This window comes from Eucalyptus grandis, chromosome 8, assembly GCF_016545825.1.
Source record: "Eucalyptus grandis isolate ANBG69807.140 chromosome 8, ASM1654582v1, whole genome shotgun sequence".
Classification (NCBI taxonomy): Eukaryota; Viridiplantae; Streptophyta; class Magnoliopsida; order Myrtales; family Myrtaceae; genus Eucalyptus; species Eucalyptus grandis.
This window is the reverse complement of record NC_052619.1, coordinates 14,900,477-14,921,865: the sequence shown is the minus strand read 5'-3', so window position 1 is coordinate 14,921,865 and position 21,389 is coordinate 14,900,477. Positions and strand designations below refer to the sequence as shown.

At 40.1% G+C, this 21,389-nt stretch overlaps 3 protein-coding genes across 3 annotated transcripts; 2 read left to right on the top strand and 1 right to left on the bottom strand.

The window, feature by feature from the left end:
* The first annotated feature begins 294 nt into the window (after positions 1 to 294).
* Positions 295 to 2,483, top strand: LOC104416419 (exopolygalacturonase). The gene is made up of 5 exons (XM_010027817.2): positions 295 to 501; positions 905 to 1,216; positions 1,366 to 1,655; positions 1,944 to 2,163; positions 2,250 to 2,483. The coding sequence occupies exons 1-5, from the start codon at positions 295 to 297 to the stop codon at positions 2,481 to 2,483; spliced, it is 1,263 nt and encodes a 420-aa protein (XP_010026119.1).
* A 5,665-nt stretch (positions 2,484 to 8,148) lies between these two features.
* Positions 8,149 to 17,799, top strand: LOC104456735 (putative GTP diphosphokinase RSH1, chloroplastic). Its single transcript, XM_010071590.3, has 24 exons — positions 8,149 to 8,549; positions 8,884 to 9,074; positions 10,594 to 10,767; positions 10,871 to 10,936; positions 11,034 to 11,126; positions 11,213 to 11,344; positions 11,484 to 11,585; positions 11,662 to 11,739; positions 11,819 to 11,890; positions 12,568 to 12,675; positions 12,837 to 12,934; positions 13,932 to 13,992; positions 14,092 to 14,154; positions 14,252 to 14,308; positions 14,389 to 14,490; positions 14,737 to 14,895; positions 15,035 to 15,166; positions 15,241 to 15,327; positions 15,424 to 15,495; positions 15,924 to 16,010; positions 16,120 to 16,561; positions 17,008 to 17,069; positions 17,148 to 17,216; positions 17,311 to 17,799. The coding sequence occupies exons 1-24, from the start codon at positions 8,525 to 8,527 to the stop codon at positions 17,413 to 17,415; spliced, it is 2,637 nt and encodes an 878-aa protein (XP_010069892.2). The 5' UTR covers positions 8,149 to 8,524; the 3' UTR covers positions 17,416 to 17,799.
* A 349-nt stretch (positions 17,800 to 18,148) lies between these two features.
* On the bottom strand, positions 18,149 to 20,340 carry LOC108954325. The gene is made up of 3 exons (XM_018860122.2): positions 19,806 to 20,340; positions 19,628 to 19,718; positions 18,149 to 19,342 (listed from the first exon to the last, which is right to left on the bottom strand). Exons 1-3 carry the CDS (start codon positions 20,120 to 20,122, stop codon positions 18,614 to 18,616), a joined length of 1,137 nt encoding a protein of 378 aa, XP_018715667.2. The 5' UTR covers positions 20,123 to 20,340; the 3' UTR covers positions 18,149 to 18,613.
* Positions 20,341 to 21,389: the final 1,049 nt, after the last annotated feature.

Here is a 21,389-nt window from a genome sequence, read left to right as displayed (position 1 = left end):
AAAATGGCGGTTATGAATTAACTAAGCCATTCGTCTCTCTGCACTGCTAAATCGGTTGGGAAAGAAGTTCCAGGATTTATGCGCACGTCCTCCGCTGGATAGTCGTTCGCCCTCATTTTGCCATACATAGAACAAGCCGTAACAAGATAAAGAAAGACCCGAAACCAAGCGAGGTTATAAAAACATGAAGCCTCGCCTCAATTTACCTCAAGAAGCCTCAGGCTCGTGCATCTTCATTTTCTCCTGGGAGAGTTGATAAGAAAACTGGAGTACCAGGCCCCCATCAAGGTCATAATGGGCACCTCAGGAGGAATCACCGCAGGGAGAGCCGTGGCACTAGGGCTGGCTTTGCTTGCTTGCTTGGTGACTGGAGGTGAGTCTCGAGGCCCCCTTTATGGTGAGATCGGGGCTGCCCGCCGTGGCCTTGTCGAAACCGGTGCTGCAGTTTTCGACGTCACTCAATACGGTGCAAAGGCTGATGGAAAGACCGACAACTCAATGGTGAGCTGATTGAAACATCTCGCGGGAACATAAAATAGGGTTTATTCTTCGTGTTTTCTATAGGTCAAGAAAGTGTAGTTTTCGCCTGAATTATGGATCTTGCACGAATGAAAGACTGTTTCAATAGTCTGGTGTTAGGCTTGATAATTTTAGCGTACATAACCCGTTGGTTTCTATCGGAAATGACCTATGCTGGCCCGTCTATTCTATAATAGAGAACTTCATACGAGCGTGTTGATGTCGAATGATAGTCGAGACAATGCCTTCCATGCATCATATGATGGATAGCCGAAATTTACTTGATTCTCAGAAGGTGTTTCTAAAACTTTTCCAGTATCATCCAATTCCCATTGACAGACTGTAACTAATGGAACTCGACATATTTGCACTCAACCTCATGCAGGCATTCGTAAAGGCATGGAACGCAGCTTGCCACAATAGCGGACCTGCCAAACTGGTGATCCCAACGGGGACATTCCTGTCCGGACCGGTGGTGTTTCAGGGGCCGTGTGAGGGTTCAAACCCGATCACTGTCGAAGTTAACGGCACCATAATAGCAAGCACTGATATCAGCGAATATTCTGAGGATGGGTGGTTCTCGTTCGAGCTGATCGATGGCTTGGTCCTCAAAGGAGGAATTTTCGATGGGCAAGGCCAGACCGCATGGCCATACAACGATTGCAAGCACAACAAAGATTGCCAACATCTCCCCGTGGTAAGTCAAATGTCTTACGACCATTTTCGGGAAAAAAAGAGAAGCATAATGAGGACAAGACAGTAGTGTGAGCAGGATTTTAATGATAACTTGTGTCTTATATTTGCTAACCCGAATCACCGACGGTTTTGCGCTTCTCTTACGTGCAGTCGCTCAAGTTTAACAAAGTGAACAACACCGTCGTAGATGGGGTGACTTCACTGAACAGCAAGGGCTTCCATTTTTCTATAACGTTCTCAGAGAACTTCACCGGCGTCAACCTCAACATATCAGCTCCAGACGAGAGCCCAAATACCGACGGAATCCATTTGAGCAGTTCTGATCGCATCAACATCTCGAGTAGCGTAATCGCGACCGGTGATGATTGCCTTGGAATTATCCAAGGCGCCACGAATGTCTCTGTCAATGAAATTACCTGCGGCCCAGGTCATGGGATCAGGTAATTGAACGGCAAACTCAATTTCAGGGTACTCATGGCGGCCCAAAATATCAAAGATTTAAAAGTGGTTTAAGCGGGAACGATATCAATACATTAATCATGGGGCCTCATGTCCAAATGGGATTTTTACTTACAGAAAAATACTACGACAAGATGGGTAATCAAACTAGGGCTTCTTTAAAATGCTGGTTACATAAGTGGAGGTTTATTAATAAAATCCTCGAAGTAAATCTCAACTTCATAAATCTCTAAATTGTTGAATCTAACATGACATGGTTTTGCCGCCAGTATCGGCAGCCTCGGCAAGTATCCTAACGAAAAGGACGTGATCGGCGTGCATGTGAGGAACGCCACATTGACGAACACCACAAACGGCGTCCGAATCAAGGCCTTCCCAGGAGACAGGCAGCTTCTCGCTTCGGACATTATCTTTGAAGACATCGTCCTGAATTACGTGAAGAACCCGATCATCATCGACCAGCATTACGGCTCCCGCAAGGTCACGAAGGTAATCAACCTCTCTCATCAATGACTCCTGCGCTCCCCGTTCTCTCCGTTATCTCACTGACGCGCGCGTTTCATATTTTGGATCAGCCATCGAGTGTGAAGTTGAGCGACGTGCACTTCAAGAACATCAGAGGGACCACGGTCTCGGAAGTGGCGGTCTTGCTGCAGTGCAGCTCGTCAAACCCATGCGAACAGGTTGAACTGTCCGACATCGACTTGTCCTTCGCCGGGGCTGCATCGGGGAGCAAGAACGTGACGTCGTTGTGCGAGAACACGAAGCCTACCTTCATCGGCACGCAGAACCCTCCAGCTTGTCTGTAGTTTGTGCCTCTGCGCTTGTGCTGAGATTAGCAATGGATAAGCCATTACGTTGCCTCTTTTAGATTATAACTAAGAGGACACCGCTGCAGAGAGCAAGGATAAAATAAGGAGAGAGAGAGAGAGAGAGAGAGAGAGATAACCGGAGCTTACCGCCACATGAATCCATGTGTGCTTTGAGTGAGCGCGATATAGATGAAGTAGCTACAGATGTCGACAGTAAATGCTATTTGGCATACGCATTTCTTCTTCGCTTTTGCAGACATCTTCTCTCGACTCCATCCTGGAATTTTATAACTTGTTCCTATTATCCAATAAGAAAACACGTGAATATCATATTGGATTATGTATATATGAAATCAAATGAACATAATTTGGACCCATAGATGATTCATAACTGGTTATTTAATTAAAGAGAAGGACATAAAGAAGTTTAAAGTTGAAGTATTTAAACCGGAGTATGACAAGTTTTTTACACGTGTATAATTCGGTTCCCTCCAAAAGAATGAGTATTTCTCCATAAATTAAGTAATCGTGAGAGAGACTGAAGTTTTTCCGAAAATCATGTATGTACCTATGTTATATATATAAGTACAAGTATTCCACTAAGAGCTCCCACTCTCACTTTGGATGAATTAACACTGGTTTCTCTTACTAAAAGGCTTCATACATGTATTATGGATAAGTATTATAGTATCTTAATTAGCAGATCTTGATACATTCCGTGTCCGATTTGATTCTATTGGAACTTCAATAATTTTGTAGCACACGTTAAGGGCCATAGTTTACTATAGGAAGGACATTCAATTTTAAGAAAGTTTGATGCATCTTAGGTCAAATCCGTGATCTTGTGATTTTTCTATTTTTGTTATTATCGTGTTCATTTTAATTCTAGTAGGATCTCAAAAGGTTTGTTTATAAAATATTGAGTTGCTATTTAGTCCACGCATATACTTAAATAAAAGAAAACGTGGTTGCTTGATTCTAAAAAAAAAAAAAATCAACCAAAGATGCATTTTAAGAATGGAAGCTGTTTAACTCTTCCTAATTAAGTTCTCATTATCTGTAGGGAGTAGGACCGACAAAAAAAAAAAAAATCAAAAAAAAAAAAAATTTGATTTTTCTTACACATGCACTTCCCTTCTTTTTACCATATCACAAACGAATACTTTTCCACTATTTCACTCGGATTAGATAATCATCATTGTTGAACTCCATAGTTTCGTTCATTACATGCTAGATCAAACAAAAAAAAAAAAAATTAATGTTAAATTTTGACTTAACGAGAGACCAAATTGGTTGTGTGGGTAGGGCATATACCTGCTTGAACCATAAAATATTGGGTAGGAGTGGGATTCCGTCGTGAAAATTCCACTCTATTTATCGGGTGACACATGTTTTGAGGCCTACTCTCCATTCAGGATGACCTTGGATTTGACGTCACTACACCTTCTTAGCTCCGATATGAGGTCACCTCTTTTTATTGCAATTTGAGAGAGAGAGTCGGAGAGAGAGAGAGCAGCGGTGAGCAGCCGCGGCTCTTGTGTTCAGTGGCGAAGACGGGGAGATGGCCTGAGTTGTACTTTGAGTTTTGGACTGGGGAAGAAGCAAGGCAAAAAGAGTGAAGAACAAAAATAGAAAAGAAAAGGAAAAAATAAGAGGAGGATAGATCTCATTCTCTGTCATTGAAAATAAATGTGTTAATGTGTCAAGTATCTAAGAGTTAAAAATAAAGCCAAAAAGAATTTACCCTTTAAATATAGAGGATCGCAATCCATCATATGTTCACCAATAAGAGAAATTTACAAAAAATGTTTCATCTATCTCTTATATATATACACATACTTTAACGCACATATTACTAAAATTAACTAGAAGTTTATTCTTTCAGAGTCTTCCTAATCTCAAAATTTTTAAATAAAAGAAAGCTTAACTTGAAATGGAATATTAAAAATAAAGTCAATAAAAATTAACTAAATAACATAATTAAGTGATCCATCACGAAAAATATATTTATTTTATGTATTTCTCTAGAATAATTACCCAAAATATCAGAATTTTAGAGTTGACCTCTTCTCATCAAATTTCTTGCATGGATTTGCTAAATAGTTTATGAAAGATAATGGATTTTTTGCTCCACAAAAATATAATTTGAGGTTCAAGGCAAACGAAAATCCTAGATGCTACTTACCCAAAAAAAAAAAAAAAAATTTAAAGAAAAAGTTGTAGATGCTATCCCTTGGCAAAGGTATATTCTTACCGAGGCGGCCGAAATCGAAAGCAAAGGCATCCTCCCACGAGTAGATTCCATTCCACTTGCAAATCTTCAAGAACAAAAGAACAAAAGAGCATTATTCCCTCATAATTCCACCTAACCTAACTTTCTCCTAAACTTAATTAAAATATCTCTTCTAGTCTTTCTTTTTTTTCTTTTTGTATAAAAATTGCTGGACACGTTGGGAGATCTAGGAAAAGAGTTGACTATTCCAATTGGCACCATTCACGTGAAGCTTTTCATTGGCGGACGACAAAGGCACAAAAGATCTTGACGTGGGTACTCTCACCAGCTTCTAGGAATCCCAACCAAAGTGCAATTAAAGATATGATTGAGCAACAACTTTTAGGTTTGAACTTCCTAAGATATAGGCACTTACGTTATATATTGCTCCGATGTTAATACTCCATAGTGCCGATTAGGCTAATGATTAAGCCTATTGATGTCGGACGTCTAAGAGTGATCCATCTGTATATTAATGTCCTATTACGTAATTTCCGATGTCTATACTTTATATGTGAATCGCGAACAAGGGCTTGGCCTTATTTGATTTTTTCCATCATAAATTGTTTTCAGGACTATCGCTCATTTTCTAGAGTTCATTTTCATGCACGCCAATGTCGCCCACATACAAGGTATCTACAGTGAAAGCCCATTATTCTTCGGTTTTAGTGCAAAGAAATGACTTTGACATGGTATAACCAACTAAATTTTGGTGCTTGATGGTGGATCAGGTGCCTTACATGTTATTAAAGGTAAATAGACTTGGATTGATCTTGGTATGTCGAGTATTATTTTGGCACGAATCTTGACCATAACTTACTTGGTCATTTTCTCAATCATTATGTTCAACAATAAGTTGTTAAGCAGAAAGCGCCGTCTCATGCAGTAGTCCAGCATACCCTAAAGCTACGTTTAATCATATGGACTATTTTATTAGACAGGATAAGGTAGGATTGGATAATGATATGATTTCTAATATCTTATGCAACATTTGAAAAATATACAGATATTTAAGGTGGATTGAATGTTGATTGTTTAAACTGATTGAATTTCAATGTAATAGCTCTCGCCCCCGGCAAAATTTCTTGATGTAACGATGCTCAACGCTAGCAAATCCCATCTTGCTCTTCATCTCCTCCTCTCTTTTATTCTGCCACGTTGAATGTCGATTATTCCGGTCTTTAAACCCTCGCGGTCGTTTAAGCTGCCACCATCGTGCAAAATCTTTAGCGACCACTAAACCCTCCTCCATCTTCATCGCCCGCCTGCAACTTTCAACAATCACCAGTTCGGTCGCCGCCTCTACCCTCACAACCAATGCCGAGGTTGAAGCCCATCAAACGAAGGTGCGGCGGATCGTGCAACAAAGGTGGATGTGACATAGGGGAATGATAGATGTTGCATTATATCTAGCTCTGGAAGGGGACGCCGACCGGTGCTCCAAATTTTGGCCACAGAGCTCCTCGATGGTCGAGGTCTAGTCAAGCTCGGCCATGGAGGAGCTCTAGATCTGAGCATGGAGCTCCTCCGAGGCTGAGATCGAGTCAAGCTTTTCACCATAACGAGCCTTGTTGATGGCAACGAGATTAAGCTCGATGGGAGACGGTGGGTGGCGGCGAAGGCTATGGGTGGCGGCCATGAACGGGAAGAGGGGATAGAGAAGAGAGTGAGTATGGTATATATCCTGTTCACTTTTATCTGCCCCTTATATAAGATTAATTTACCCAAGTTATATCCCTATTATATTCGATTTTATCATGGCTTAGACAACAACCATTTACATGATAGAATGGAAACCTAACATAGTACTTTTATACTGTCTATCAAACGTTGTTTAAGATTTCAAAAAACAGTAATTAAGACTCAAATTGAATATTTCATAGGACCATAGTGAATGCGAAATTCTAATTTTGACGATTAGCAAAATAATTGGATCTAGACCTCTTCGTTTCTCATTTGTCAAGACAACATTTGCAGGCCGACAACATGATTGACGTGGTATAACGAGCCAATCAAGATGTTGAAAAGTTCCATAGTGAATGTCATATAAAATTCCCCCACGCACATGAAAAGAAAGTCTTCGATGTTGAAAAAAAATGGAAAAAAAATACAATTAATACACGACGAAAGCTACCGAACTCATTGGTGCATTCATAGTGGAAAAAGAGGACGACAGAGACCATTTTCAAGAAGATTAGTGCACCTACACTTAGGTCCTTTCATTTTATTCGATATAATAAACAAAAAGCGACATGGTAGGTGAGTTTCTCAATTTGCCTCGATTTTGCTGGCTAAGCAATTTGCCTCCATTAGTTTTAGGCCCCTTCTCCAGCACATTTGGCTGATAATCAAGGATTAAAACTATTTTATTGTGATTATAGAAGTCAGAAGGCCCAAATCCTCATTATCCAAGAATTTCATTTAGCTTCCATCTATTTCGAGGAAAATAAAATTAGCCAACGAAATATACATGAAAATATTTTTTAATGATTTATTTCAGTAAATGATATAAATGATCATTTTTAGAAAAATAAAACATTTTTTAAATTAGTTATTTTTCGAGAAATAAATGGAAACTTAGACTCATTTAGATAAGATCAACTCATGAAAAATAGCAAGTGGAATTCATAATCTAATATTAGGAAAGGAAAATGAGACAAATGGAAAGAAAAATCGAAATTATGGGATTTGTTACCAAAAAACCACGAACCAATCAACTATGGTAATAAATCCAGCTAGTCCAGACATGGCACGGTTGGTGAGGCTCAGGCCATCCCGGTAGGAAATGCCTGTTGACCTCAAACATCACATCCCACATAAAAAACAAAAAAAAACTTTTCTGTACACCAAAAAGAGAAAAAGAAAAATTTACAAAAATTACATTATCACATATTTTCTCAAATTTAACTCAATGCTTAAAATATACGCGACAAATCTCATACTCCATCAATAATACCTCACTCAACCTACTTTCATGATTATCTTCGTCACCACTACTTATTTTTCCTAATGCATATGATGCGATAATATACATGCATTCATTATAGAATCTTTTTGAACACTTGAAGGGCCATTCTTTTTACCAGACAAAGTGGCAAAATATATAGACATATAGCATATTACGAGCAATAAAAACCGTTCATTCATTTAAGCTAATTTTAGAGCTTGTCCTCATTTTGATCCCCGCTACTTACATCCCTAATGCATACGTCGGGATAATAATTTAAGTTGCATTCATGAAAAATTAGTCGAGTCGAAAAATTTGAATATTATGGCATTTTCCCCGTATGTGTATAGAGATATATATATATATATATATATATATTATGTATGTATATATATCATGCAGAAAGCCAGCAAAAAGGGGAAAATGCAAATATCTTTTATCTGGCATTTGTGTGGCGCTGGCTAAACCCAATCCCCCCTCCTCCTCCTTCTCCCTCTCTGCGTATTATCTCTTTCACTCTCCTCCTCCTTCTCCTCCTCCAAAATTCGAGCTCCCTCTTCTCTCCCAAAAATCCGAACTTTCGAACCCCTCGATTCTCGTCGATCGGCCATCTCGCCGGCCGCCGCCGCCGCCGCCGCCGCCGCCGCTTCGGATATATCCAGCTGTCTCCCCCTTCGATTGTTTCGGCTGTATCTTTCTCTGTTTTTTTTTTTTTTCTTTTTTTTGTGGGGGGCAGAGGGTTTGGCGCTGTCGATTCCGCCCGTCCTCATGTTCGATTTTCTCCCGAGGCCCGCCCGCTCAGATGCTGCTTCGTAGATTATGGCTTCCGCTTCGTCAATGTCCGGTACGCGTCGCGATTTCCATTTCGCACCGCCATTTCCGGTCTGTGTTTACCGTGAATTTTTAGATATACGGAGGGGTTGGTGCTTTTGGAGTGGTTCTGTTGGTTCTTGAGAGCTGAGGAATCGTGATTTCGGATTGTTTTGATCGGCAAATGCGTCAAAATTCGGTTCTTTGATGCTAAACTGGGCGTGAGCAATGCGTGCGGCATTGCCAAGAGAATTATTCTGTTTTGCCGGCTTGATTTTGGGACTTATTTGTTGACGAATTACGTCTTTTATGGTGGCGTTTGAATGAAAGTTTTTTTTTTTCTTTTTCTTTTTGTGGGGATTTTGCAGTGTCAGTGGAGTGTGTGAATGTATGTAAGCTGGCGAAAGGAGATGGGAGTGGGAGATACGACTGCAGCGCGCTCTCGTGCGCTTGGAAGGCACCACGGGTCCTGTCGGGCTTCCTCGCGAGCACGGCCCATCCTCCGCAATGTTCGTCGTCCTCTATCCTACAGATTGGGAGGCGGAATCGGGGAAAATCTGTAAGTGTTTGTGCTTATGATGCTATAGGTTTTGTATTTTCCAGCCTGAAGGGTTTCGTTGTATTAATAATCCGCTTTGGATAATGTTCCGGGCCGCTAATTTGTTTGTTTTGGTTTTCTGTTTCTCTGTTGTCATTTTTTAGATGAACCTAGTTAGAGTTCCTGTGATCATCACTTTAAAGTTCCACTTAAATAATTATTGTGTGAATTTCTTTCCTCTAAAAGAAGGATTTCAGCTTAGAGGTTTCTGAAGTGCGCGATATGACAGCTTGGCCTGAATGGGCATATGATTGCAATCATGCATATGATGATTTTCATGCTCATTTATTTGATTCACATTCCTTTCCAGATGATTTTTTGCGTTATCCAGGCCTTTAATGCTTGAGGTCATGTTTAACTCCTTAACAAGTTTGCATGACCATATGGGGGACACGAAGTGTCTAGTAAGACCTTGTCCGAAAAAGTACAAAAAAGTTTTTCCCGTATTTTAAGGCTTTTTTTTAGTGTTTCTGGAAGGTAATAACTATTTCAGCTTGTATAATGGGCAGTTATGAGCTTATGAGTATTGAAATTCATTGCATAACGCGGAAACCCTGAAGAAAAAAACATTTCCATGAATTCACACTAACATTGCAACGTCATCATAGAGAAAAGGCAAGTTTCATGATCCTGTTATCACGTAGCATACCACTTTGGTCTGTTCAATGTAGAAACATTTTGTATTAAGGACAATATATATTCCTGATCAAATTTATTCTTGCAATATCATAAGATAAAAATTCAAGGGCTAGTGGTAGATTTGTTTAGGAAAGTGAAAGAAAATAGATTTCAGGGTTAGCTAATACTCTGACATCTAGAGCTAACCCATAGTTTTATTGTCAACCAAGAACATTGGCATGGAATTGTGGTTTGCTGTCTTGGGAATCATCTCTTCATCTTTGAGGTGAAGGTTTTGGGTCCTCCCGGCCCATCCCTGGTCTTACCTTGGGGTCAATTACCTACCATTGGTGGGTTTACTTGACCTAAGTACCAGAATGGATAGTGGTTTCCCCTTGGTTGTGACAAAAAGAAAACTTAGAAATATCAATACAAGCAATACATACGGTGAAACTAGATATGTGTAAGGAAATGAAAACTTAATACGAACAAATGGAGTTACTTCTGGATTCTGGAATAAAGAATTAAATCCATAGCGGTAATCCATTCTTTCCGAGATGCAAAAGGTCTTCACTTCAATTTTTACCTTTTAGGCTTCTTCCCCTTCCCTTAATTGCATATCAAAAAGAGAAATCTTATAGGGAGCTTTTTCTGAATAATTTTTAATTTTTTCCCTCTTTTACATTCCCTTTCCCACCCTGCATAAGGCACCTGTAATTGCTTTGTCACACTTTTGCTGGGATATGTCTTATCATTATATTATTGAACTTTGAGCATTTATGTCATAGTTGCTTGTTTCCTAAGTTAACCAGATGCAGGCACAAAAACTTACAGTGCTACTTTGTGTTTGTCCTTTCTCCAGAAATATGAAGCCCTCTACACAGGGGATTGTTACTCCTCCGATATTCCTGATCTTTCAATCTTTGGAAGACTTTCTAGACCATCTTATGTTGCATTTACAAAATGGCATTCTTATTGTTCTTCATCAGGCTGCTCAGATACCTTCAATGATGCTTCTCCTGAAAGTTTGTGGGAGGTAGGAACTAGGAACTATATAGTTTAATCTGGAAGCATTTCTGCTGCTGGAAAGTAGAGTTTAAGTTATGTGTTTCTATAATTTGTTTTATGCATTGCCTCAGTCTTTAAAGCCAACTATTTCGTATCTTTCACCGAAAGAGATGGAATTGGTCCACAATGCTCTTAAGGTAAACCTTTTTCTCTGCTGGAATTTTGGTTTGCTTGTCATAAATATTTATATTGAAATAGTGGTTGAAGACATTGGGTGTTTTCTGTTGGGCACAGCTGGCTTTTAAGGCTCATGATGGCCAGAAAAGACGCAGTGGAGAACCATTTATCATTCATCCTGTTGAAGTGGCACGGATTCTCGGAGAACTTGTGAGTTGTGGACAAGCTTCTATAGATTGCCATGGTAAGCGATGGTACCCTATTCTTTCAATATACTCATAATTTAAATGTTTCAGGAGTTAGACTGGGAGTCTATTGCGGCTGGTTTGCTCCATGACACTGTGGAGGATACGAATGTTGTTACCTTTGAAAGTATAGAAGATGAATTTGGTGCTACCGTGCGCCACATTGTTGAAGGCGAGACAAAGGTGCCCCATACATTTGATTATAGTAATTAATTGCATCCATTTTCTTTGATTAATGGAATTTCCATTTTTCTTTCCCTTAAAACAACTCATTAGTTGCTTGGTATCTATCTATCTCCAATGGTTGTCCTTGTCATCTTAGGTGTCAAAATTGGGAAAGCTGAAATGTAAGAATGAAAACAGCGAAGCCCAAGATGTTAAGGCTGATGACCTGCGGCAGATGTTCTTGGCTATGACAGCGGAGGTGATCTTTTATCATAGTCCTAGCCAACTACTATCTTTAATTAAGCTACATGGCAAATAAGCTATCGCTTTTGCAGGTCCGAGTCATTATTGTCAAGTTAGCCGACAGACTACACAACATGCGGACACTATCACACATGCCTCCTCGTAAGCAGGTAGGTTTTGTTTCAGTAAGACTTGCATAATATTGACTGCTTAGTCATGACATTTCTCACATTATTGTTGTACTTGCAGTCCAGCATTGCCTTGGAAACTTTGCAGGTTTTCGCTCCTTTGGCAAAGCTGCTTGGCATGTATCAAATCAAGGTAAACGAGGCTTCATTTGTGCTTCGGGTTTATTTTTATGGCTCATCTTTAATTATGGTGCTCCTGCTAGATTGCATACTTTTCAGAAATGTTGGATTCCAGTTTCAAAACATGTTCCCTTTACATGCTTTACAGATCTTCGTTATTGATACAATCTTATGAGCATCTTACTAGTTTTCCCTTTACACTTGCTTAGTTTCAATGTTGATTGCTGCGGTACCACCTGCAGTTTCAGCTTCTCACCTTCTCTTATTGTGGTTGGATCCACAAATCAACTTTACTGTGTTACTGAATTAGATGAGTGTCATATGCACGGTGTCTGTCATAGTGTTTACATCATCTTTGTCTTTAAATTTGGGAGTTGCGAGCAAAAGTATACAAATTATAAATTCAGATCCTTGTTATTTTTGTTGTATAGATATACATGGATCTCTGGGAAACCTTTTTAATAGTTCAGGATGGAGTAACTTTTCTTCAAGACCTTGTCGTTATATGTATTATTTGTAGGTTTTGAGTAGATTGCATAGCTACCAAGTAATAATGTCCTAAAAGCAAGCACCGTTTGGAATTTCATTGCTGTCCTTTAACTTATATGGAGAGTTTCAGGTCTTTAAGATTTTCTTTTTCTTTTTGGTCATGTCATTTAGAATTCTGATATTTGTTGATTACTGTTGCAGTCTGAGCTAGAAAATCTGTCATTTATGTACACAAATGCTGAAGATTATGCTAAGGTCAAACGAAGGATTGCGGACCTGTACAAGGAACATGAGAAGGAGATTGTAGAGGTAATAAGATCTTTACTTGACAATATATAGATAGATTATTATTTTGCTTTTCTTTAAGCTGCCCACGATGACCAGCAGTTGGGAGTTGACTACTGAATACTAGTTTAGCTGTTATCTGAGTACTATAGCAATATCACATCATTCCCTCTATCAATTTTCAGGCAAACAAAATTTTGATGAAGAAGATAGAGGATGATCAGTTTCTAGATCTGATGACAGTGAAAACTGAAGTTCGCTCTGCATGTAAGGAGCCCTACAGGTGAAGCCCCAATTCTTATTCTGTTTTACATGCCTTGTTTCGTTTTGTTGCTGAATTTTTTTTTTTTTTTAAGTCAATGTCTTGCAAGGTATTAAGACTCTAGTCAAGTGATGTACTTGTCAAAAGGTTTATCTTTGCTTATTTTGGCAGTGCTTTCTGATCAGTATATTATAAAATATGCTGCATGATATATTGTGGGTGGAGTTTTTGCGTAATTTAGCATGCATTACACAGTATTGTGTTCAAGTGGGTCTGTTAGTTGTGGGCTATGGAGTGGAGTTTCATTGTTGTCTGAGAGATTGCTTTCAATTCTGATCCTAATATCATTTTTAAGGTCGGGTCACAGTACATAGCATTGTTAGTCTTATTGCCTATCATATACTTGATTAGGGAGGTTGGTCATTTGGTTGCCAAGTTGGCAATATAGTTCATAAAGTATTAAAATATCATAGTGAGGGAACCTCAATTTACTCTGAGCAAGAGTATCTGATTTCAAAGGGCTATGATGGGTAGTAGTGTAATTGATGGCAAATGGGTTGGGCTACTATTCTACATGAGGGTCTGCACTGGAGCTGTGTGCTGCTTGCCAGCATGGCAAGACCCACAATTGGTCATGTGTGGGCTGGTCTATGGGTGAGCAAGGCAATTCCCTTGTTAACACCCCATATGAGCCAGCCTGTGAGCCCATCTTGTAACACCACATTTTTATGTTGGCTGAAGCATGCGTGGGTGCCTTAAGTGCCGGCATGCCACTATAGTGAGATGGCCCAAGACAGCACAAATGCCATCATAAGGAATCTAAGCATTTTTGCTTTTTGTTCACTCAAGGTCTTATGACAAGCACTTATGATTTTGTATCCCTTTTCATGTGCTTGTCTACACTTTGTGTGTCGAAGAACAGTAGAAGAATCCTCATATACACACTTTCAGACTTTCATCGATAAGTATGGAGAATTCTTGGGTGGAGTCTTCTAAAATTTTTGTTGTTTGTATGCAGTATATATAAGTCTGTGCTGAAATCTAAAGGTTCAATCAACGAGATCAATCAAATAGCACAGGTTTGTGATATCATATGTTTGATATAAAACTCAATTAGCTATTATAAGTTGCTTCTGATTCTGCTTTTCCTATATGTTTGTTCTTCTGTTTATAAACAGCTCCGCATCATCATAAAACCGAAACAATGCATTGGGGTCGGGCCTCTATGTAGTCCACATCAGGCAACTCTCTCTCCTTCCATGTTGTTAAATGGAGGATTTGATTACTCCTATTTTTTATTGGTGCAAATACCTCATTCTCATGGCGGTGCCTTTGCAGATCTGCTATCATGTTCTCGGTTTGGTCCATGGAATCTGGACCCCCATCCCTCGAGCTGTGTGTATCTTTTCCTTCATTAAATATCATAATGTTGTTATTCATTATGTATTTTTTATTTTTTATTATTTTTGTCACAGATGAAAGACTATATTGCGACTCCAAAACCTAACGGCTATCAAAGCCTCCATACTACCGTCATTCCATTTTTGTATGAAAGCATGTTCCGAGTAGAAGTTCAGGTACTATATGGTTCACTGTATGCCTTGTTCCTGTTGGCTTTATCTTCTGGTTTCCCTTTTTAAATATTTTTCAAACAAGTTTGTGTTTTAACTTTTTGGTCCATAAACAAGTTCGTGTTTGCTTTTCCTTTTTTACCGTTTTGCAGTCCCTGGCAGATAGTCTAGTGAATTTGTTGATTCATTTATTTGGCTATTAGTTTGCTGTAAGTCCATACATTATAGGCTGAGTAAATATTCTATTTCCAGATTCGAACTGAAGAGATGGATCTCATAGCAGAAAGGGGGATTGCTGCTCATTACAGTGGAAGAGGGTGTGTTACTGGCCTAGTCGGACATGTGATGCCTAATGGTAGAGGATCAAGAGGAAAGGCTGTCTGTCTCAACAATGCAAACATCGCACTGAGGGTATGACATGGTGTTTCCGGTTCCTTCCTTATTTGGATATTTTGCTGTTGTTCTTTGGGGTATCTTTCAGGCAGACTCTTGAAGCTTCCACATGGTGATGCTATGAGTGTGCCAATGAAGTGTTTCTTTTTCTTTTCAGATTGGTTGGCTTAATGCTATAAGAGAATGGCAAGAAGAATTTGTAGGCAACATGAGCTCTAGAGAATTTGTTGACACTGTTACCAGAGATCTGCTAGGGAGTCGTGTTTTTGTGTTTACACCTAGAGGAGAGGTGAGAAGTCTGATTGATTACTCTGTTAAAATTGCCTTGCTTCGGGACTTGAATTTATTGTTATTGCTCCACAGATTAAAAATCTGCCTAAAGGTGCAACTGTTATTGACTATGCGTATATGATCCATACCGAAATAGGCAACAAGATGGTTGCTGCAAAGGTAAAGTCATCATATGCTGGTGCTGTTGGATGTTCTTAAATTTTGGCTATTGATAGTAATCAATGAGTCCATTAAATAAATGTGTGCCCTTGGCAGGTGAATGGAAATCTTGTTTCTCCTTCGCGTGTACTTGCAAATGCCGAAGTCGTAGAGATAATTACTTATAATGTAAGTACTCTTAATTCTGTATGGAGAAACTGAATTTTTTATAGTTTTTATTTTGAGGGCCTCGAGATGTATGCTCTGTATGAAGAGATAACTGTTAGCAAACTCAGCTCTCAAAACCTTGAATTTGTCATTTGTTGAACTGGGAAAATTTTGAAAGTTATCCATTAAAAAGCTTTAATTATACTGGTCGAGGTTGCCCAGTACGCCATGCTTCATAATCATTCCTTTCAGCTTTATGCTAACTACTTTTAGTTTCAAGTTCCATGGGCACTTCCTTGGTATGTTGAAACTGCACCTGATTATATAAATGGGGCACATGTTCTTAGTTCCTTGTCATAATGGGCTAGTTTGTCTTTTTGGAGTATTTGAGTGTCAAAAGCCTGTTCAATAAGCCTGTTCAATAAAACATCATTTTCTTGCTTTGCTAGGCTCTCTCTAGCAAATCTGCTTTCCAGAGGCACAAGCAGTGGTTGCAGCATGCGAAGACACGTAGTGCCAGACACAAGATTATGAAGGTAATACATATGCATATACATTTATGTAGGCATGGCTGCTATTTGGATCAAGCCTGTGTGAATATGTTAATTACCATTGTCGTGTGATCTAAAATAAGTTTTTGTTTAGTTCTTAAGGGAGCAAGCAGCACTTTCTGCTGCTGAAATAACAGCGGACACTCTAAATGATTTCATTGCTGAATCTGAAGAAGGGGGTGTTCCCAAGCATCCCAAGGAGAACAAGCCAATATGGGACAGGATTCTCATGAGTGTGATGGGAATGCCTTCTTCAGGCTGTAATGAAGATGTTGTCCACCTTCAAAGTGGTGGTGATGGGGTCCCCAAAGTGAACGGAAAGCATCACAAGCATGTACAGCATGTCAGTTTGATGGGTAAAGGTGAGTCATTATTTCAAGGAAATGGTGTTGCCAAGATGATACAAGCCAACATACCTTTATACAAGGAAGTCTTGCCTGGCTTAGAAAGTTGGCAGGCTAGCAAGATTGCCTCTTGGCACAATCTAGAAGGGCACTCCATCCAGTGGTTTTGCGTGGTATGCATAGATCGTAGAGGTAGTTTTCTTTCTCTGGTGTAACCATCACTTCCAGTACTACTTTTCAGTCATTCCGTAGTGATTGCTGTTTGGTTTGGTTTGGTTTGGTTTGGTTGTATTAAAGGCTATAATAACACTCAATAATGAAGACTTAGCCAAAAGAAGGGAGAAGAAGAAACAACATTCGCGACAGTTATTTGATAATCTTTTATGTATGCGTGTATGAAGAGGATTCAGATAAAAATAGACAATTGGTTGAGAGTGACTTGGAAATCATGGACCAAGGAAGCTGCTTATGATAGGGAACTGGTTAATGTGGAAGCAGTTATTCTGAACAAAACAAATGCAATACTTCTGACTTTTCCATTATGTCATTTATGTGCTTATTTGGGTGGTGGATAGAGGGCCTTAGTGGTAAACCTTGTATGAGGAACAATGTCTAATCTTAATGGATAAAATTAACAGGGATGATGGCCGAGGTTACAACAGCACTATCAGCTGTGGGCATTACCATATGTTCTTGTGTGGTAAGATTTTGAATTTTGGTCATTTCATTTTCTAGTTAACAATGTCATTTGCAATTTGTAACCTCCCTGTTTATGCAGGCTGAGATCGATAGAGGTAGGGGTATGGCTGTTATGATGTTTCATGTTGAAGCAAATATCGAGAGCCTGGTATGATATTGCATCATTCCTCTTTATTCTCTATAGTTGACCTCTTTTATGCGGTGAATGTGTCACATCCTTGACTTGACTACTTGTTCCTCAGGTCAATGCTTGCTCGAGCATAGATCTAATCCTTGGGGTATTGGGATGGTCTACAGGATGCAGTTGGCCAAGTTCAGTCAATGCCAATCATTTTCTTGAATGCTAACGGATGAATAGATGTGTCAAGTTAACTAGTTCACCCGGCTATTGGAGCTTTGGGTGTAAAGTTTTGTCCTCGAAAAACAGAAATTCTGGAGTCTCTTGGAATTCTGTATTTAGCTAGTTTCTCATTTGTTGCACAGGTTGATCTCAATAAGGTGGCGGTAGCATGCAGAAAATAGTCTGGTTTCAGGGCACTGTATATAAGAAGAGCTATAGGGTCAAGGAGGTATACACCTGTAAAGGTACTTGGGAGAGAGAGACGTCTATACAGAGGTTACACAATTTTATGGTATATAGATCGATTTTTTTCATTCAACAATTTGATGTTTTACTCTTTTGCCGACGTGTACTGGCTTTGCTCTCTTATTAATATGTTCCTTTTTGCGTATGTTTCTCTCTTCACCCATTGGTCTTTACCTATTTACGTTAGAAATTGAACAGAGGCAACCCATCCTTAGTACTGCTGGAGTTCTCAGGTGTATCTCATTCTGTTACAATCTACTGATTATAGTTAGCAAACGAAACATAATGTGCTGATGTCATGGATAATCGGAACTCTAGTTTGCTTGTGCATCAGTGTCAATGAATACTGCGGCCACTTGACTTCGTTGTGCCTCATGAGGCATCCAATAATACCTAGCGAAGATGGGGAATAGGCAAATTCTTGAGTGGTTGCCTTAGCTTTCGAAGCCATGGGAATAGTTAAGTTTATACTTGCAGAGACGATAGAAGGAAAATCAAATAAAATGCATAATCCTAGATAGATCCCATGTTCGACTGCAAACGATGACTATGTCCCACCAAAATACTAAGGAAAAGAAAACAAGAGAGAAACTTTGTCGGATGCTTACAGGTGCTGCTGCATCTGTGAGGACGCCTCCGAGGAAATTGAAACAATGGATTGCCGTGAGAATAACGATGTTTGAAAACTGTTGTGAGTTGTGTACTGTCGCGATGAGACTACAGGTGTTTCTTCTCCAGGTAAACGGAAGATGTGCACGCATGTTTAACCTCCCATTGTGTAATATTTATCCAATGTTGACATTATTGTCCTGCATCGAGTTCAGTATTCAGCAGGACTGAGTTATACCAGAGTTATTGGAGATTCGATAAAACAGAGCAAAAGATCGGAATGCTTGAATTAAAAGTCTCAATTCCTCTCGACTGATCAGCGACTGTGACAACTTTATTTGACAGAGAGATCACCTGTTCATTGCAAAACTCCTGATGCGGCTACTGTGAACTAGGAGTGACAGCATAATCAACAGCAGCAGGACACACCAAATCCAGATTGACGGCGGCCTCAGGAAGTGTGCTGTTTGATGAATCCCTGCGAAAGGCTCCTCCAATCCATGTTTGGGTAGAGCTGTTAAGTCTCCAGGGTTTTCACTATCATCTCCGACATTATCTTCCTCCCCTTCTTCATGGATGATGGAATCGTTCTCTTGCTTGTTGATCTTTGTCGTGTCTACCTGATCCTCAATAATAGTCTTCGCTGCCCTTTCGATCATTTCCAAGGGCCATATTGCCTCCTTGTTTAATTCAAGACACGAGTCCCCTGATTCTTCCGAGCTTCCCTCGACTTCTTCTGCATGTTCATCGCCGCCGCCGCCATCACCACCATCTTGTTCTTCTTCCTCCCCAGAATCCACCGATTCATCCTCTTCTGCCATCAGCTCTTCTTGAGCTGCATGATCAAAGGCGTCAACCTCACTCGATGCGTGAATAATTTGCTTCTCCAGATGATTTTGTGTGTTTTCATTCCAGTCATCGGTGGCTAGAGCAGGATCTTGCATAGCTGGTGGCGAGCCATCTTCGACCATGGAATAATCACTGAAGGACGCAACGGTCTCTGTTTTTGCACCATCAGAAAAGACAGTCTCTTGATGAGGTACTTTCTCCTCATCCCTTTCGATAGCAGGCTTTTCCTCCTGAATGAAATTGATCCGATGATTTTACATTGACTATTATGTTCGTGAAATTGTGACTTAAAATGCTCGAAAAAAGAAACAAATTACTGCACAAAGTGCGTCTACTTTGCATCATTGTAATTAAACTATCAGAATCTGTGCACTTGTTACTCCATTGAATTCTCCTTGACCATTGCTTTAATAAGAACAGATGCAGATATGAATCCTAAAAAGAAAGCTTTTTCTGTTTTTCCCAGAAGATTGTTCGTTCAGAAAGTTTCTAAATGATCAGGAATGGTATCTCACCGACGTCGAACTGTGACCTGACGCAGAATCAGAGCAGTCCAAGTGAGCTAACTCCGTCTTCGACGATCCACCATCACTTCCGCCTATGCACCTGCAGATCAACCACCAAATATGTCATAATCACGGGAAACTCGATATTCCAATCACTCAAGGCAAAATCCGTAATTCCAAGTCTCACCATGAGGAGTTACGCGGTGTAAGAGGACTCGTGGGAGAACTCTGATCCTGAAGAACGATGCGAAGGCCTCCATTCTCCTCACCTTCTCCTCCTCCCCCTTCTTCAGCAGCCTCGACCATACGCTTCTCGGGTCCACAGGGGCACCGCCTCGAGACCCTCTTCTTGGCTCTGACCGTGAAGAGGGCCATCAAGCTTGCGATCGCCAGAGTCCCTCCCCACACAAGAACCCCTTCAATCCTAACGCCATCACCGCCGACTCTCAGGCGGGCTGTCCTCTTCCGATCCCCAGTTTCTCTACCCTTATGCAACTCCATCATCGCACGTGTGCGTGAGTATTGTGTTACTACAGGTTCCTAGGAAATCTGGCATCCCCAGGTTGTTCTGTTCAATTCATATTTCTGTTCTGTTGCTAGTTTGATGCAGAAAGAGTTGGAAGACGATGGGTAGTTAAAGCAGTGCAGCATCTCTCGGAGGTTGAAGCGGACGTTTGTGTTTATTTTGGACACATCTGTTGCTTTGGGATTGCAGGGATGATTCTTTTCCTCGTGCTTAAATTAAAGATAAGCCAGACGTCTTTGCATGCACCCCTTTCGTTACGTTGCGTTCGCTTTTGAACGAGTACTCCCGTCCGAGAATCATGTGAATACGTGCCCCTGATCCCCACGGGATCTTCACGTGCATCTTTTTCCTCGTCGGCTCGAAAAGGAATTTCATGGGATGCTCGTAGGCTTATTTGATTCCGCGAAGCAATCGGATCTTGGACTTGAGGGAAAAAATAGGCATCATTTTGTAAACTTTCCAGGCTCACGGATGTCGCGCGGCACAGGCAAAAGTTACTTACGACACTTCTTGAACTGGTGGATATACTTTCTTCGACGCCCTTGCCTAATGTCGCATGTGAAACCAAGATTTGGCTGGCCAATATATGTGTGCGCTCTAGATTCCCTGAAGTAGAATTACATTTCAAGAATTTCGTAAGGAACGGCTCTGAGAGACGTTACGAGAATATCAAATAGTATACGAGGCTTTGTGTCCTTGGATCCACGAGAGATAACCCAGGTTCTGGTCCTCCGTGTCTTGTACCAAGACTCATAAACCAGAGCCAATGAATCATCACGCCATGAAACTCCTCTGAACAGAAAGATTTTAGACTCCATATTACAATGTTTGCAACATGTGGCACAAGTAGCCATTTGAGTCTCTTGTAACGGTTGGCAAATCATGTAGCCATGATTCATTACTTAATCACTTCGCACTGACTATATAAAATACAAGTAAAAACGAAAAAAAGAGAGGCATCCAAATCTCCAGAACCGACAGGGAGAAATTACTGCTTAGGGTACTTCAATCTCGGGGAAAAACAATTCATACCATATCGAAGATCCACTTTGTGTAGGATTTCTAATTGTTCACCTTCAATTGTAAATTATATATCGTGGAGAAACTTCAACTTTCGCATCCCCCCGTCTTGTGTCTCCACCCTAGATGCCTTGAATCGATTAAAAAGCAGCTACATACACAAAAAGTACTAATAATACATCAATTTATTCCGTCTAAAGTCACACCATCTATCATAATGATACA

What these genes read in the sequence shown, in the direction of transcription:
- LOC104416419 (XM_010027817.2), top strand. Translation starts at nt 295, where the DNA reads ATGGGCACCTCAGGAGGAATCACCGCAGGGAGAGCCGTGGCACTAGGG. An exon ending in ATTGCCAACATCTCCCCGTG is followed by an intron (nt 1,217 to 1,365) that starts GTAAGTCAAATG and finishes TCTTACGTGCAG; the next exon opens with TCGCTCAAGTTTAACAAAGT. An exon ending in GCTCCCGCAAGGTCACGAAG is followed by an intron (nt 2,164 to 2,249) that starts GTAATCAACCTC and finishes ATTTTGGATCAG; the next exon opens with CCATCGAGTGTGAAGTTGAG.
- LOC104456735 (XM_010071590.3), top strand. Translation starts at nt 8,525, where the DNA reads ATGGCTTCCGCTTCGTCAATGTCCG. An exon ending in TGTTCCGAGTAGAAGTTCAG is followed by an intron (nt 14,491 to 14,736) that starts GTACTATATGGT and finishes TTCTATTTCCAG; the next exon opens with ATTCGAACTGAAGAGATGGA. An exon ending in CCAGACACAAGATTATGAAG is followed by an intron (nt 16,011 to 16,119) that starts GTAATACATATG and finishes GTTTTTGTTTAG; the next exon opens with TTCTTAAGGGAGCAAGCAGC.
- LOC108954325 (XM_018860122.2), bottom strand. Translation starts at nt 20,122, where the DNA reads ATGATGGAGTTGCATAAGGGTAGAGAAACTGGGGATCGGAAGAGGACA. An exon ending in ACACCGCGTAACTCCTCATG is followed by an intron (nt 19,719 to 19,805) that starts GTGAGACTTGGA and finishes GTTGATCTGCAG; the next exon opens with GTGCATAGGCGGAAGTGATG. An exon ending in CAGGTCACAGTTCGACGTCG is followed by an intron (nt 19,343 to 19,627) that starts GTGAGATACCAT and finishes AATTTCATTCAG; the next exon opens with GAGGAAAAGCCTGCTATCGA.